Raw genomic sequence first — 17649 nt, 5'->3', positions numbered from 1 at the left:
CAAAGGCCTCATTCAACGGCATGCAGTTCCTCCAGCTGGTGCCCCGTATCCATTCCAAACTCTTGCCCCAACCTTTGAGGAGAATAGTGGAGGAGCACCACCGGCTCCGCAGGCAGATCTCTAAGGAGGACCGAGGAAGATTCCTGTCTGGAGCCCTGAAGAGCTGCTGCCAGTCAGTGCAGACAATACTAAGGAGGCTGGATGAATATGGCAGCTTCCCTGTCTGCAAACCTACAAAGGCAAAGAAACCACAACTGACATGCAAAAGCAGGAATCCATGGGTTGAAGTGTGCATTAACTGTGCCATGAGCTTCAGCCCTCTGCCTTCTGTCCGCAGCTTCTGCCTAGTGACGCCCCCGGTCTGCATTCGCCTGGCTTGGAAGAGGAACCTGACGAACCCCGTATTATTCAGCTGCATTACAAACTTCCACCCACCCCAAATTCTTCTCCAGTTCAGATCACAGTCTGAGCCGGTAGCTCCCCTTCTGGTGCTGTCAGGCTGAGCCACGGAGAGCAGCCTCTAGCTGGCACAGGGCTCAATGCCAGGACCAGGAGAGTCGAGCCAAAAGAGTACACCAGGGCACTTTCCAGACAAGCTGCTCAGCAGCAGCAAAATGCCCCCATTCCGGCAAGTCGCATTTGGAACGTAAACAGCAGGGAGAGCCGTCTCACAGAAACTAACAACCCGAAAAAACAGCAACTTTTTCATGCCAGATATGCGCAGAGGCGTATCTAGTGAAAATAGCGCCTAGGGCAAGCAGTGAAATTGCTCCCCTGGTCCCAACATCTGACACCCATCTTTCAGATAACTTTGCCATAACATCAGCTCAAAAATACAAGTCAAGCTTGTTAATCTTTTAATATTTAAAAATCTATTTAGCAATGGATGTAGCCAGACCAAAAAATGCTGGAAAACTACAAATTTCAGTATGCTGGGGCTCATGAAAGACCCAAATACTATGTGGAGGTGTACTTGGAAAACTGAACAGAAGTGCCTGTCTAATTCTCTACTATGCATTGTAGCATCACTATTACATGAGTTTTAAAAATAAATGGAGAATTTGGCTTTTCCCAGATACTCTGAAAATAATTAAAGGATATGCAGAGTAAACTGTGTCACTGCTTGGAATATATTCTAGTCTTTCAGAAAGACAGTTAACATGAGAGAAAGAGAGCAAGAAACTCCCAGTGGGTCCTAATACTAAGGATTTCACACTGATTCAAAGACAAACTCACCATTAATAGCCATATTAGCAAGACATCACATTTAACTCACTTATCACAACAGCAAATGAGTACAATCCTAGCTCATAAGCTTCAGCTCAGTATTCACAAGCCCTGATTCTCTGTACATAGTGCCAAACTGAATATGTGTACAGTGACATATTATATTATTATTTTTTTTAAAAAAAAATTACCTGTAGCCCCTTCGGGGAGCTTCCTAAAGGCCGGGGTGGTCTTCAAAGGTTTCCCCACCCCCCACTGGCCTCTAGGGCCTCACAGGGACCATTTGACCATGTGCGGTGGCCATTTTTAAAAATATTTTTTTTAATAAAAATGGCCACTGAAAACAAAATGGCCTCGGCACAGGCTCAAATGGCCTCTGTGAGCCCTGGCATGGCCTAGGGCCTCACAGAGGCCATTTGAACATGCATGGTGGCCATTTTGTTTTCAGCGGCCATTTTTTCAAATTTTTTAATTTAAAAAAATGGCGCCCCCCCTTCAAGTGGCTCCCGGGGCACGTGCCCTGCCTGCCCCACCTAGATACGCCCCTGGATATGCGACGTCCTTGCTCTATATCACAGCAAATTCATTCGCAACAAGGCATTGGCAATGTGAATGGCACCCTGCTTTCTGTGTAGGAACTGCGGTGTCACGACGCAGGAAATGTGGAAGCACACCTCCGAGATATGTCCTCCTTACCCCGCCGTGGCAGGGTCTAGTCTGGAAAGCGCCCAGGCAAAGCAGAGACAACATTCCAGTAGTGGCTCGTTGTAAAGGGGCAGCAAAGAAGGAGCAGCTGCCTCTGGTTCCTGGCACCCTAATGGCGCCTGTTTCTCCCATCCTGCCCCACATTAAAGAGAGCCACACTGCCTGCAGGCTAGCCATTCATCAGGTAGAGCTGTGCAGGCTAGGGCTAGCATGCAGGCAGTGCAGCTCTCATTAACACAGAGACAGGGTGAGATGGGAGAGAAAGGAGCGAGTGGAGCTGGGACCCAGAGGCAGCTGTGCCTCGCCTGGCACCCCCTCCCGGCTCATTAGGAGGAGCTGCTCCTGCAACACACCAAGGAGAGCTTGGAACAGGAAGCTTCCCATCTCCCCCTCCCCCATTGTAAGGAGAGCCAATAAGAGGCCTCCCAGGGCAGGGCCGGTCCAGGGCCTGGAGATCCCAAAGCGGCTGGAGTGCAACAAATCACCAGAAGGGGCCGTGGTCTCAGACTCCATCCCTGGTGGCTCTTGCCTGCCTGGGGCTTTGAACACTGCAGTGGGAAATGTAGTTTCCCCAAGGGCCCTGCGTTGGGCTGCCCCTCCCACCACCTGTTTTCAAGCAGTGAACTGGGGCAGGGGTGGGGAGGGTGGAATTGGGCACCCAACGCTTGCTGTCAGAAATGCGCTCTCTAGCAAGCTCACCTCCCCCTTGCCCTTGGAACAGCAGGACACAATGTAGTCCTGACGCTCTGCTGGGCTGTAAGGAAGTAATGTGGCTGCCAGTTGTCAGCTTCTGTGGAGAAGGCTGCTGCGGCCAGGGATAGACCTGTCTCTACAAAACCTCTCTGCCGGGTGAGTGAGGGGTCGTTTCTGTTGGAAGTTAAAGGACTTTGCGCTGTCTCTTTGTCTCAGACAGTGGAGGACAGACTAGTAAGTCAGAGGGCTAGAGGGTCAAGACATTGGTCATCCCTTCTCCACTCCTCTGATGCTATCCCTTTGATGTGTAGATTGCTAATCTCAGGGACTTCCTTCCTCTCTCTCTCTTCCTACCTGGCCGCCTACCTTGCAACATGGCAAGCCTCTCTCCCTGCACCATGTGTGCAGAGAGGATGCAGAATCCATCTGCATCCAGCTAGATAGATAGATTAGAGATCCTAACTCCTCACTTTCCTATCTAGAATGGAGTTCTCTACTAAATGCCTTATATATTGATTTGAAACTTTGAACTGGCTCCAAGTTACTTTAATCTCAGCACACACGCATGCCTAACTAAATTTCTGCTGTGTTGTGCCTCTGTGCACTCTGTTATAATGAGAAAGGGTTTCTCTCACCACAGAGAATTTCCAACAGTTTCCACCCCTCCCCCCCCAGCCCCCCTCAATTTCAGCCACCCGTCCTCCGTGGAGTTCTTCAGACATCCTGGACACACCGTGCTCCTCCAGGTTCCCTTGTGCCCAGAAGCTGACTGAGCAGCCCCCGCACACATCGCTTCCAGGGCCCCTGAACAGCCCAGTGAAGCACTCCGGGCCCCTGGGGGACTCCCTGCTGGTGGCCGACATGCTGCCACCCTTGCAGGACTGAAGGGGCCCAGGTTGGGCAGGCTGGCAGAACGCCCTCCAAGGAGACCTCCCTCCGACCTGCCCTGCCAGGTCAGTGGACATGGGCTGGAGGGGCAGGGCTTGGCAGGGCTGAGGGGCTGCCGGGGGTTGGGAGAGCATCTGGATCCAACTTGTGGGATTCAAGCAAGGGGAGGGAGGGGGGAGTTGTTCCCCATTGTGCAGGGTGGAATAGCTTGGCTTAGCAAACCCAGTTCCCAACTGAGCTGGGGAGATTCGCCCATCATTAGGTGCGGCTCCTTATGGTAGAAAAGGGTGCCACGCACACCGAGCCGTTCTGCAGCACCCTTGAGATCACGCCGCCTTGATGCTGCCCGGGCATTGCAGCTCAGCCTGGCTCCTGCGGGAGGTGAGGAAGAGTGCCGGGAGGAGACTGGGGCGGGCGACCTCTCTGCATCCAGACAGCAGAAACCTAATGCCAGTTAGGCTGTCAAGTGGCCACAGTTGCCCTTGTGAGCAACCAAGCCAAATCCGGCTCACCAGCCACGCGAGGCTTGGTGAAAATGCATTTTTGCTGCAGGGTGGTTGAGCAGGACCCAGGGCTGGCGAGCTGCAGCGTTCCTCTGGGAGGGCTTCTGCTGAAACAGGGGCACACGTCCCATGAGGGGTGTGCACGGAACCAGGCGGGGGGGGTCTCATTGGCAGGGGGGCTCACTTTAAGGGCGGGGGAGGGTGCACTTACCCCTCCCTCTGCTCAGCGCCTGCCGGCGCTCAGTATTTTTGATGTCCTACCGGGGGGGGGGGGCAGCGTACTTCCCTGCCGCCCCATTTGCTCCTTGGCCGGAAGTGGCCAGAAGCAGCTGGCACACAGGCACCCATTGCACTCCAGTCAGTCCCAGAATACAGCACTGTGAACCCCAAATAGGTTACAGTTTACTCTTCATTACTGGAACCCAGATACTGTACACACGATCTGGTCTGGTGCACAGAGTAGCTGCTTGTCCCTAACCTTTGGATTTATCTGAAAACGTAAAACGTGCCAGCTACTTCGGTCAAGGAGCAAACAGGGCGGCAGGGCAGTAGGCTGCTGCTGCTTCGTAGTAGGACATTAAAAATACCGAGCGGCAGTGGGGGGGGAGCAGAGGGAGGGGTAAGTGCACCCTCCCCCCTTAAAGTGAGACCCCCCTCACCTTCAAACTTTGAACCCCCCAGTATTCGAGCCTGTTTGGAGGCCAGTAAAAGGGCTTCCGAACAGGTTCATGCACACCCCTCCATCCAATCTCTGGCCCTTCCAGGAGGCGCATGATGTCTCCGAGCGTGTGGGTGGCCCTGGCATCCATGCCATCAGCTCCAGAATGATGCAGCCTCTGCCTGGCACCCGTTTCCGGTCCCGCAGTCCTTGCTTCCCTCCCCTTCGCTGCCAAATGCCACCCTGGCTGTCCCGTTGTGAAGTCCCCTCGTCCAGCTGCCCCCACCCCTTTGCCCTGGACCGGCCTGTCTCAGTCGGACAGCAGAAGCGGTCACCACACACCGCACTCGTGCATGTGAACCGACCCTGCACCTTCCAAGTGTTCCGTGCCTCAAGGGAGGAATTGGGTTTGGCTTTGGCCAAAATTAGGGTTTGGCCCTAAGGCACTTCAAGGAGGGACGCATTGATTGTGGCAATAATAGGAGGCTCTTCACAGGAGGAAGGTCTTGCTTACAAGGGGCGAAGGTGGCCCCTATTCAGAGGAAAACTGTATAACAAAACCCATGTATGAAGACAAAGGTAATAATGACAGAGGCCCAAAGCAGGTAGTGACCAGATTGAACATATAATAACCAATCTTGAGCTGGAATCTTGACAGACTTCCTAGGTAATGGTCTGTTTCCATCCAGGTCATCGTTTATGACCAGCTTTCGAGTGACTGTTATTTATCTACATTCTTCACTGTGTGGGGCTTGTCCAGCTTGTTCAGCCCTTATCTCTGTATTTATTGACAGTCATTACATGGGTGCCTGTGGGATTTGTTATTATATGTTCAATCCGGTCGCTACCTGCGTTGGGCCTCTGTCATTATTACCTTTGTCTTTATACATGGGTTTTGTTATATCGTTTTTGTCTGTTACCCGTGTTCCCCTTGTTTTTTCCCTATTCAGAGGAGGCTGCTGCCTGCAGTGCCTGACCAGTGCTGCCACCTGAACCGTCATGTGCAGAAGCAGACACACCTGTCCTCAGCAGGGCCTAACAGCAGCACAGATCCTGAGTGGAGACACTGCCACATGACGGAGGGCAGCCCTTTTGCCGCCAACAGCAAGGCAAGAGAGGCCCTGTCCAGGCCCAGGGCCCAACTAGGCTGGTGGTCACTCGGTGCAGCTCCACGGCAGGACACGAGGGCCGTGTGTGGCACTGCCTCCCATCGGCAAAGTCCTTAAGTGGGCACCCTTCCCTGGCATCTCTGCCCGATGAGACAACCGCAGGGGCATTTCCCAGAAGCCACCCAGTCTGGGACTCTTCCACCACAAGGACACACCCTGTGTGGACATCAGTGGAACGTGACATGCCTGGAGGGGCTGGCCCATCGCGGGAGGGGGCAGGGAGGGCTGTGGACGCCCCTGTGTGTGTCCACATGCAGCACCATCCTAAGCAGATTCACTTCAAAGTAAGCCTCACTGAGTTCAAGCAGTTGAGGCAGACTCAGGTTGTGGTCAAGAAATGGTTAAAGGGTCTGCAAACTGCTTAATTGAAACTTGCTAAAAGCAATAAATCTGTCTCCCGCTGGAATGCAGGCAACACCTTCAAGGACACATCTGGAAAGGAGTGGAAAATAGTTTGGCTGTATGGAGGGAGGAGGGATGCTTAACTATAGCTTAGTATGAGAAATTGTCTGATTGGTAATAATTGTAAAATGACGATTAAGTGATGCTAACCAATGAGGATTGTATCCACTGTTTGTAAATTAATGTGACTATAAAAGCTGAAGCCACAATGTAATCGGGGCTCAAGCTTTGGAATTTATTCCCTTGAGTCTAATTGCTAGCAATAAAATCAGTTTTCTCTCAAACTGCTGGTGCCAGTCTCTCACTCAAGAGCCCGGGGGATTTCTGCTACACAGTGACTGCCTAGTAGGGGTATTTAGGGCTGCAGCGTTTGTCCACAGGAAGGGCGCACAGAACACGAGGGGAGCCACTCACCTGGACATACCAAGGTCACCCTTTATCTTCCAGGAGGCCTGAGGAAAGAGGCAGAAGCGGGGACAGAGGGAGCTGCCATCTACTGAGTCAGGGCCTTGGTCCATCTAGCCGGCTACCCAGGCTGGCAGGGGCTTCTCCAGGGTTGCAGGCAGGACTCGTTTCTCTCAGCCCTATCCTGCAGTTGCCAGGGAGGGAACCTGGACCCTTCTGCAGGCAAGTGGGCAGGTGCTCTTCCCAGAGCAGCCCCATCCCCTGAGTAAGGGGCATATCTTACAGTGCTCACACGTGGAGTCTCCCATTAAAATGCAAACCAGGGTAGACCCTGCTTAGCAAAGGGGACACTTGATGCTGCTTGCTGCCACAAGACCAGACACAACAGGAGGTGCTCTGCTCAGAGGGCGGCCTGGAGCTTCCCCAGAGAGCAGGCTTTACTGTGGGTTGGCTGAGAGGCTTTACTGCGAGTTCAATGCAAAAAGTGGATTTTTAAATCCCGGATTTAAATCAGGCTACACTCAAAGGCACAACGAAAAACCCAAATTGTGTATGAAGTGCTCCCTGTGAATGCACCCCCGCCATTCTGGAGGAGGAGAGGTGAGCTGAAAGCCGGGTGTGGAAAACTTCCTGGAGGGCTTGCTTGCTTCCTTCCTTCCTTCCTTCCTTCCTTCCTTCTCGCCATCTCCCGCTTCCACTCTACAAGGTGTCTGAAAGAGAAAGAGAAACCGGCTGGGTGCAGCAGCTTCCCAAGAACCCCGCCTTGCTTTTCTTCGGCAAAGAGAACCCTTGGAAGTGTTTGTGCAACACCAGCGTAGACCTCAGAGGGGCTGGCTGTGCAGCAGATCCCCCAGGAAGCCAGAGGGCAAGTGGCTGGGCGAGGTGGCTTCTGAGCCTGCAGGAGGAGGTTTCCTTGCCCCTCGCTGAGTGCAGGATACATTGTGCAAAAGTGCGTGCTTGGCCTGATGCGGCTGCAGAAGGTAGTTGTGCTGCAGGGGTCTTTTCTAAGCACCGGGAACATACCGCTCTCCTTGCAGGTCTGGCCTCTGGGCTGGGTGCCCCCTGGGTGAACAACCGCAATGAACGGAAGCCCTTGAAATGAGCCGGGGGCAGCAGGGGAGCTTGGGCAGGACTGCCCTTGAGGGGCTCGCAGCTCTCACTCACTCACCTGGCCTAGGGATGTTAATCACCTCAGAAGAGTCCTGCGGGATCAGGCCCCCCAAGGAGGCCCACCGAGTCCAGCCTCCTGTTTCCCACAGCGGCCCACCAGATGCCGCTGCCTCTGGGGAGCCCACCGGCAGGAGCTGAAAGGGGCCTGCCCTCTCATCTCCTGCTGTGGCTCCCCTGCAACTGGGGTTGAGAGGCATCTTGCCCTGGGGCTGGAGGTGGCCCACAGCCACCAGACTAGTAGCCATTGTTCATTAGTTCTGGTTCTCTTCAGGGGCTGGAGCCTGCGCTACAATGCTCACACACACAGAGAGAGAGCTGTGAGTCCCTTCTGCAGACATACAGCATCTGAAAAGGGCTCTGGTGTTACCAGCTTGTGTGAATCCTTCAGGATGCCAGGCAAAAGCAGGCTGCTGAGATCTGGGTCTCTAAGGCAAACCCCAAGAGGGTCTCTCCTGCCTTGACTCCAAGCCTGGCCGTCTAAGCTGCCTCCATTACACAGACATGTTCTGATGCTGCCCAACCCAGTGAGATTGCCGGTGGGTTCATCTTTGTTTTCCTGTTCTTACTGTTTATCAAGAGCAAATCTGTGGCAGCCTGAACACTTGCAATAGAAAGGATTTTTAACTTAATTATATATAAGGAATATTTCCAACTGACTTGGCCTTGTCAATTCAAAACTCTCTGTTCTAAAGGCGGGGTCTGGTTGGGTCATTCTCTCCACAGCAAGATCTCGTAGGCAAGCAGAGTCCCCCAAGAGGATCCCCAAGGAGGAGGAAAGAACTCGGTTTGTCCTGCGTAGGCTTTAGTTGTTCTCACCAAATTCAAGGGATAGGATCAGCAAAGTAGCACACCCAAGCAGCTGGGCTGGTCAGATTCTGTATTCAGAGTTCAGGGTCAGCCCCAAACAAAGCATAACACAAGATTTTCATACCTGCTATCATCTTCTGGCAACAACGCCCCCGCCCCCCTCAAAAAAAAGCTTGGTTGGCAGTGCTGCCCTGCATGTACACATCTCCTAGAGTATGACATTACCACATAACTGACATGATCCTGATCCCCAGAATCATGTCTACATATGGGCTTGTTTCTTGTCACCCCTGACTGGTACCCCTGTCCACCGGATATGTGTGCCTCCCTGTTTTTCACCCCTTCTCCTTTTTTTGCTATCATCATCAGCCACAAACGCCTCCTTTCAACGGCACACGGACGGGTTGCTTCACCCTAACCCTACGCAACACTTCCTAGGACATAGCGCCAAGTGCCAAGCAGTTTCCCGAGGCATTTCTGGCCTTGCTGACGAGGTTCCGTGCCCAGCCGTGATCAAAGCACTGCTAAGTTTGCCTAAGTATATGCGTATTTATATTTATACACATGACAAAGATGAATTGCTCTACAATTGTGCCACAGAACCTGTAACCCAGTCAGAAGGCAAAATCACTCAGCAGACATGGAAGGAGCCGCTTGCTTTCTGCAAAGTGACTTCCACCACATCTCTTGCGTCTCCTTCCTCCTGACCCCTCTGAGCCCAAGCCCTGCTGCCCAGCCCAGTAGCCAGGGATGTATGCTCAGAGGAGACTCCCTCCCAACATGTTTTGCTTCCCATCCCAGATAGACACCTTCTAGGACGTGGCCAGGTCTGGATCTGTGTTCTAAGGCGGCCAGTTGGCAGATGGAAAACTAGCCAGTCACCAGCTCCAGAGAGCACTCAGCAAGCGGTCTTAAAGAACTCAGGTGTGAGATTGCTGCTCTTCTGACAAAAATGTGCAAGGTGTCCCCAAACTCAGGCTCTGTGCCAGAGAACTGGAAGGTAGCCAAGGGAACACCAATGTTTAAAAAGGGATCCCAGGCAGGGTGTGTGTGTGTGCAGGAAGCTCTCGTGTTCTTTGCATCCAAATGCAAATTCTTCAAGAAGAAGATTTGCACTGGCGGTTTTTTCAAAGCCTGCATACCTTTCTGTCCTGGCTGAAGAAGTGCCTCTCTTTCCTGACAGAGCCCCAAAGGAAAGACTCCCAGCCATGGCTCTCGTCCCCAAGGCCTTGGAGCAGGCAGATGGGGGGCAGCGGGGGCGGGGGCATGGCTTGCTTACCTTGGCCACCACAAGCGCGCTGACACTCCTGCTCCATTTCAAACCTGTTCAGGTTCCCGAGGCAGCCCCCATAGATGAATGTCTCACACCTCTTGGTCCTCCAGTTGTAGAAATACCGGGTAAAGCGGGCCTTGCAAATACCAGTCTCAGGAGGAAGCTGGCAGCGGTCTGAAAGAGGAAGCAGAGAGTAGGGACGGGGCCCCGGGAGGCACCTGGGAGCTCCGGAGACGAGGCTTGCGGTACAGCTAGCCCTGTGTGGGGCACTGCCGACAGGTGTGGGTACAGCAGCAGCAGCAGCCAGCCCTCATGCAGGGGGCCACAGCACAGGCAGGGTCTGGGACCCCCTTGGACAACGCCCACGCCTCCTCCCAGGGGCAGCTCCAGGGCTCTGTGCACCTGAGGCAGGGTACCAAATGCTGTCCCCCCCTAACCGGGTAAGGTTAGGGTTAGCTTACCCTAACTGGGCAAAAGGGTATTTTGCCACCCTGCTAATGCCTGAGGCAACCGCCTCGCCTTATGGAAGGGCCCTGCTTTTGAGTGGGGTCTGCATATTTCCTAGCTGCAGGGGGGGACAGAGGACAAGTGCCCCCCTCCCATTGGCACTCCCTAGCACCTGGAAGGCAGGGGCTTGTCCACCCTGATCCTGGTGGGAGGATACAGCTGCCCAGGCTAGTAGCTATTGCTAGCCCCCCTCCCCGTCCTCCTCCCCCTCCCCCCCTTCTAAAACCGGCTTGGAAACCACACCCCCAGAGTCCAAAGCATCCTGTGCTTCAACAGGCCTGGGCAGTTGGGCACATGCTCCTGGGGGGCAGGGAGTCAAAGGGTCCTCCCCAGGTGGCTGCACTGCCCTGTCCATCACCACCTCCCGTTTTAGGAGGGGAGCCAACGCCCGGGAAAGAGGGCAGCACGGAGGCCAGGCACGAGGAGACACGTACTTGGCTGTGGCGTCTGGCAGGTGTTGCCGCATTTGGAACCGCAGCACTTCTTGCCCGCCGGGCAGTCCAGGTCAACGGCGCACTTTTGGCAGCTCACCTTGCCAGAGGGGCTGGTGGCAGTTCTGGGCGCGTGCAGGCAATAGCCAGGCCGGCCTGCAAAGAAAGCGGCAGGGGGAGGAGTTGGGTGCCCCCTTGGGCAGCAAACTGGGTGCCTCTCCTCAGTGTGGCGGGCTGGGCAGAGGTGGCGGGAGAGGGGCTACAAGCCGGCCCGCAGCGGCAAGTAGCAAGGGGTGTGCAGGCAGGCCAGCAGAGGAGCAGGGCTGCTGGAGGTGAGCGAGGGGCAGGGGGGCCTCATGGGCCAAGGAGGGGGCAGTTCCCCCTGTGCTCATAGTGAGAGAGGAGGCCACTGGCAAGAGACCGGATGCAACCCCCTCCCCAAGGTGGGCCCAGGTCCGGGAATAGCTTTGCAGCGGAACAGCTCCCAGGCCCCACTGCCCTCTGTAGGAGGAGGCTGCTCAAGAAGAAGAGGGGCGCTGTTCAGCTGCCCAGACTCACACCTGCTGCAGCCAGACTGGCAGCCTCTTTCCTTTCGGCTGGCTGGCTCAGAAATGAGCCCCGCTGCATGCAGAGGGACTCACCCCTAAGTCCTGATTTGCCTTGCAATCAGGAGTGGGAGGGGAGGGGGGGACTACCCAGCAGTGAGCACCATCCCGACTCGCGAGTCATGATGACTAAGCACCACAAACACCAAGGAGACAAGGCATGGCTGCCTCCTGACCCCCCTCGTTGGAATGGGACTGAGCAAGGACTACCCTTGTCTGGATGTCGCCCATTCTTTCAAAACCAGCTAGAGAAAAAAGAACATCAGAACAGCCCTGCTGCTGGATCAGGCCCAAGGAGGCCCATCTGGTCCTGCATCCTGTTTTGCACAATGGCCCACCAGATGCTGCCGGAAGCCTACAGGCAGGAGCTGAAAGGGGCCTGCCCTCCCTCCTGCTGTTGCTCCCCTGCAACTGGGACTCCGAGGCATCCTGCCTTTGAGGCTGCAGGTGGCCCATAGCCCTCCGACTAGTAGCCGTTGATAGACCTCTCCTCCATGAAGTTGTCCAAACCCCTCTTCAAGCCTTCCAGGTTGTTGGCTGTCACCACATCATGTGGCAGAGAGTTCCACAAGTGGATCACACGTTGTGTGAAAAAGTACTTCCGTTTGCTGGTCGTAAAGAAAGTGAGGGTGGGGGTGTCGCCCCATCAAGCTCACGAAAGCCCAACGGTGGCTTCTGTGTTGCTCACCCACCCTGCTTTGAACTACCAAGGGCAAGCAGGTCCTTTGGCTTTCTGGGTGGAGGGGGCTGGTGTCCTTTCCCCGCTTGTCGGCCTTCCTTCGAACAAGCCCCAGGGTTTTAAAACTTGGGAAGCTCCACCCGCCCACCCAGTGTCCATGGCTCCCAAGACAAACACAGCACCCATGGACGGGCCATTCTTCCCGTGAGTGGCACGCCGATGGCCAGCACTCCAGCGCCTGCTTCTGGGGGGCTGCTGCTCAGGAGTGGGGCCGTCCTGGGAAGGCCCTTCTCCTGAATCTCCAGACCTAAGTCTGGATTAACTGCCTGGATGGCATCCTCATGGACTGTGGGGGGGCCCACTAAGCCCTCTTTGGGCTGCTCTGCGGCAGAGGGGCTCCGTCTGTGTTCCCCTCCAGGAGGGGAAATGGCCTCTGGCCTCTGGAAGTGAGATGGACAGCAAGCAGCCGCGGCTCCTCCAAAGGAGCCAGGGAGGTGCCAAGCACAGCCTTGCAGCTGCCTCTGGTTCCTGGCAGCTTGATTGCACCTGGTAATGGGTGTTAATGAGGGTCACACTGCTGCCTGCAGGCCGGCCATTCATCAGGTGGGGACTTTGAGGGCTAAGCCTACTCCTGCCTGTTTCTTTCTCCCATCCTGCCCCATTTGGACATTAATGAGAGCCTTGCTGCCTGCAGGCTGACCATTCATCAGGTAGCCGTCACAGCTCTATCTGATGAATTGCCGGCCTGTAGGCAACGCTGCTCTCATTAATGGGCAAGAAGGGAGAAACACATGGAGCCAGGCTGCTGGGGGTTTTACAGACAGCAGGGTTTGCCACTGGTAAAGTCTGAGAGGCTTTACTGCCAGTTCAAAGTTGCTCCCCCCAAAAGGAAGTAAAAGATGGATTTTTTTAACCCCAGATATAAATTGGGCTACACATGAATGTGCATTGAAAACCCCGAATTGTATGTGAAGCACTCCCCAGTAGCTGGCAGGGACTTCAGGGTAAATTTGGCGGATATGTGGACGCACACCTCCATTCCGGAGGGATGCGTTTTTCACAGAGGGCTTTGAAAGCCCTTTAGCTCGCATCTCCTCCTCCAGCATGGAGGGGGTGCGTTCACATATCAGCCAGATTCACCCCCAAGTCCCTGGTATCGGGGAGCACTTCACACACAATTCAGGTTTTTCACTGTATGTTAGAGTGTAGCCTGATTTATATCTGGGGTAAAAAAAAAAAATCCAATTTTTGTGTCCAAGTATCTAAAGTGCAACAGAAATCTGAAATCCTGAGGGTCAGCTGCCCAGATTAATCATCTTTCTGGGCTTATAAAAGGGCTGCTGCCCTGTGGTGGCAGGCCCGCCACCAATGGGGTCGCCACCAAAGGGGCCGTACCAAAGGGGATCAACCCTTTGGAGGGCAACGAGGGCGAGGCCCTGGTGATATTTTTTGGCTTCTGTTGTTTTGGGGTCCTGGGTGTTTCAGATGTGTCTTGGTCTGTCTGGGGATGGGAAGACAGGGTGTGTGTCCACTGACTGTGGGGTGGCTATTCCGGTGGTGGTGGGAAATGGAAGATGTAAAGTTGGCAGGTCAGCACATCATTACAGGGGCAGGGAAGTCAGAAATCTCTTAGCTGTTTCCCCTTCCAGCTGCCCTGCCAGCTCTCTGACCTTGGGGAGCAGGGCCAACCTCCCACAGACTCTCACCTTGCTCCTCTGTAATGCCAGGTCTGTCCAGAATAAGTCAGAGATCATCCATGATCTGATTCTGGACGAAGGGGCAGTCCTGGTATGTATTACAGAGACCTGATTGGGGGAGGCTGGTGGCCCGGTCTGGCCCCAGCTTCTCCCTCCAGGGTACTCCATTGAGGCGCAGGTGTGGGGACGTGGGCGAGGAGGTAGAGTGGCTGTGGTCTATAAGAATAACCTCTCCCTGACCAGGATCCATGTTGACCATATTGAATGTGTGTACCTAAGTTTGGGGACCAGGGATAGACTGGGACTTCTCTTGGTGTACCAATCACCCCGCTGCCCGATGGAGTCCCTAACTGACTTGGTCATGGGTTTGGCATTAGAGTCTCTCAGGCTTATGGTGCTGGGGAACTTCAATGTCCACTTTGGGGCCACTTTTTCTGGGATGGCTCAGGAGTTCATAGTGGCCATGACAACTATGGGCCTATCCCAAAGGGTCTCGGGACCGATGCACATTGCAGGTCATACACTTGATCTGGTCTTTAACTCTGATCAGGGTGGTGTTCTGATCAGGGTGGGGACTCCTGTGATTCCCCCATTGTCATGGATGGACCACCATCTGGTTAAATTGGACTCACAGTCTCACCCCACCTTTGCAGGGGCAAGGGGCCCATTAGAATGGTCCACCGGAGAAGTATATTGGATCCAATATGGTTCCAAGAAGCCTTCGAGGGATTTAGTGTTGGCTCTACCAGTGATCCTGTTGATGCCCTGGTGGAGAACTGGAACAGCAAACTCACCAGGGAAGTAGACATGATTGCACCTAAGCGTCATCTCCAACGCGCTTCAAAATTGGTCCCTTGGTATACAGAAGAACTACAGGTGCTGAAGCAGCGAGGTAGACATCTGGAGCGCAAGTGGAGGAAGACTTGACTCAAATCTGACAGATTACAACATAGAGCACATTTGAAGATCTAGACTCTGGCAATATGGGCGGCAAAGAAGCTATTCTTTTCGGCCCATTTTGCGTCCGCAAGTTCACATCTGGCGGAGTTGTTCAGGGTTGTGAGAGGGCTAGTATGTGCCCCTCCTCCCTTGAATCAGAATTTGGAACCATCTATTACTCGCTCTGATGTGTTTAATGATTTTTGTGTGGATAAAATCTGTTGTATTTGGGTGACTTGGATTTAGACCCCACAATTACTGCAGTGCCTGAATCGGAGGTGTCCAGCGACTCCTCTTAAGTTATTAGGCTGAATCAGTTTCAGTTTGTGACTTGTGAGGATGTGGACAAGCTGCTTGGAGCGATGCGGCCTAACACCTGTTCTCTTGACCCATGCCCGACGTGGCTAATACTATCTGGCAGGGAGGTTGTTGTGGAAGGCCTAGTAGAGGCAATTATTAGACCACTTCTGAAGAAGCCTGCCTTGGATTCCTCAGAGTTGAGCAACTATAGGCCTGTCTCAAACCTTCCGTGGCTGGGCAAGATAAGTGAGAGTGTGGTGGCCTCCCAACTCCAGACAGTCTTGGATGAAACTGATTATCTAGACCCATTTCAGACCGGTTTTCGGGTAGGCTATGGAGACTGCATTGGTCGGCCTGATGGATGATCTCCAATTGGGAATTGACAGAGGAAGAGTGACTCTTTTGGTCCTTTTGGACCTCTTGGTGGCTTTCAATACTATCGACCAAAATATCCTTCTGGGGTGTCTGAGGGGGGTTGGGAATGGGAGGCACTGCTTTACAGTGGTTCCACTCTCACCTATCGGCCAGATTCCAGATGGTGTCCCTTAGGGACTGTTGTTCTTCAAAAACTGAACTTCAATATCATGTCCCTCAGAGCTCCGTATTGTCTCTGATGTTGTTTAACATCTACATGAAACTGCTGGGAGAGATCATCAGGAGATTTGGTGCAGGGTGTTATCAGTATGCAGATGGCACCCAAATCTTTTTCTCCATGTAAACATCATCAGCAGAAGGCATAACCTCCCTAAATACCTGCCTGGAGGCAGTGATGGGCTGGATAAGAGGTAACAGACTGAGGCTGAATCCAGATAAGATGGAGGTACTTATTGTGCGGGTCAGAACTCAGAAGATGATTTTGATCTGCGTGTTCTGGATGGGATCACACTTCCCCAGAAGGAACTGGTACGCAGTCTAGGGGTGCTTCTGGAAATAAAACTCTCCCTGGTGTCCCAGGTTGAGGCAGTGGCCAGAGGTGCCTTTTATCAGCTTCGGCTGATACGCCAGCTGTGGTCCATTTCTTGAGATAAAAGACCTCAGAACTGTAGTACATCTGCTGGTCACCTCCAGACTTGACTAGTTCAATGTGCTCTATGTGGGGATGCCTTTGTACATAGTCCAGAAACTGCAGTTAGTCCAGAATGCGGCAGCCAGGTTGGTCTCCGGGTCATCTTGGAGAGACCATATAACTCCTATCTTAAAAGATCTACACTGGCTGCCGGTAAGTTTTCGGGCAGAGTACAAGGTTTTGGTTATAACCTATAAAACCCTAAACAGCTTGGGCCCTGGGTATTTAAGAGAACATCCTTTTTGCTGTGAGCCCCACTGCCCGTTGAGATCATCTGGAGGGATTCGTCTGCAGTTGCTACCGGCTCATCTGGTGGCTACTCAGGGATGGGCCTTCTCTACTGCTGCTCCGAGGCTCTGGAACATGCTCCCTGCTGAAATAAGAGCCTCCCCATCTCTAATAACTTTTTAAAAGGCAGTCAAGACACATTTGTTCACCCTGGCTTTTCATTAGATATTGTTTTAATTGTGTTATAATTGTATTTTAACAATTTTAATGTTTTAAATAGTCATTGTTGAAATGTGTTAATCTTTTTATTGGCTGTTTTTATTGTCTTGTAAACCACCCAGAGAACTTGCATTTTGGGCAGTATAAAAATGCATTAAACAAACAAACAAACAAACAAACAAACAAACAAACAAATAAATATCCACATCAACACCTGAAAACCATAAAACTTCCCTCAGCCATTCAAAACAGTGGCCAGAACCAGAAGCATAGAACTACTTGAAAATGTCTTGTGTCTAACCCTAACCTGATATTTATAATAATAAAAAAAGTTTTTAACAGTTTGCTGAAATACTACTGAAGAAGTCAGCTCGGGTGCCTCTTTGGAGAGGCGTTTCCAGCAGCCCTCGGGGTATTGCTTTGCTTTGCTTGGGGCTCAGGTGTCCAGCACAACTTTTAAAAGCAGGACGCAACAGGAATGAAATACGATGAAAGATGCCCTCTACTAAAAATGGCTCCAACTCATGCCACTCCCCTCCTACCAGCTGGAGGAGGGAGGGAGGGCGCTGATGAGAATTGGGACTCTGAGCCCCTCATTGTGGGATCCCAGCCCCATAGGCCACCCCCAGCGCCACCCCTGCTCACAGGACTTACCTCCAGCTGTTGTCAGAGCTAGCTCAGCAGAGAGAAGCAGGAGCCCAAGAAGGAGAACGAGACCTCCTGAGCCCATCATGGTGGTGGCAGGTGTGGCTGCTCAGAACAGAGCCAAGCCAGCTTTAAGCTCTCTCCTTCCTCCCAGGTCGGGGAGGGCCGGCAGAAAGGACTCCACCTCAAAGAATCTGCCAGCCCCCTTGTGTTGTGCAAGGCTGTTGGGACCAGGAGGCTTGGATCCGCAGGCAGAAGACTGCTTGTTTGCTTGCCTCCATTCAGCACAAGGCTGAGGGAGGTGTTTGGCCACGCCAGGGGCCTGCAGGGAAAATTCCCAGTCAGAGGCACCAAGAACAGTTGGAACGGGCTGGGCGTGTTGTGGTCCCTCTTCCCAAATGAGGTGTGGTGGCTTTTCTTTCTCCTTCCCTCT

At 53.3% G+C, this 17649-nt stretch overlaps 1 protein-coding gene across 1 annotated transcript; it reads right to left on the bottom strand.

The window, feature by feature from the left end:
• Positions 1–7086: 7086 nt before the first annotated feature.
• On the bottom strand, positions 7087–17310 carry LOC128323809 (pancreatic trypsin inhibitor-like). The gene is made up of 4 exons (XM_053247611.1): positions 17226–17310; positions 10842–10994; positions 9907–10074; positions 7087–7360 (listed from the first exon to the last, which is right to left on the bottom strand). Exons 1-4 carry the CDS (start codon positions 17302–17304, stop codon positions 7350–7352), a joined length of 411 nt encoding a protein of 136 aa, XP_053103586.1. The 5' UTR covers positions 17305–17310; the 3' UTR covers positions 7087–7349.
• Positions 17311–17649: the final 339 nt, after the last annotated feature.

This window comes from Hemicordylus capensis, chromosome 4 (assembly GCF_027244095.1).
Source record: "Hemicordylus capensis ecotype Gifberg chromosome 4, rHemCap1.1.pri, whole genome shotgun sequence".
In the NCBI taxonomy this organism is placed as follows: domain Eukaryota; kingdom Metazoa; phylum Chordata; class Lepidosauria; order Squamata; family Cordylidae; genus Hemicordylus; species Hemicordylus capensis.
This window is presented reverse-complemented; position numbering and strand designations above follow the sequence as displayed.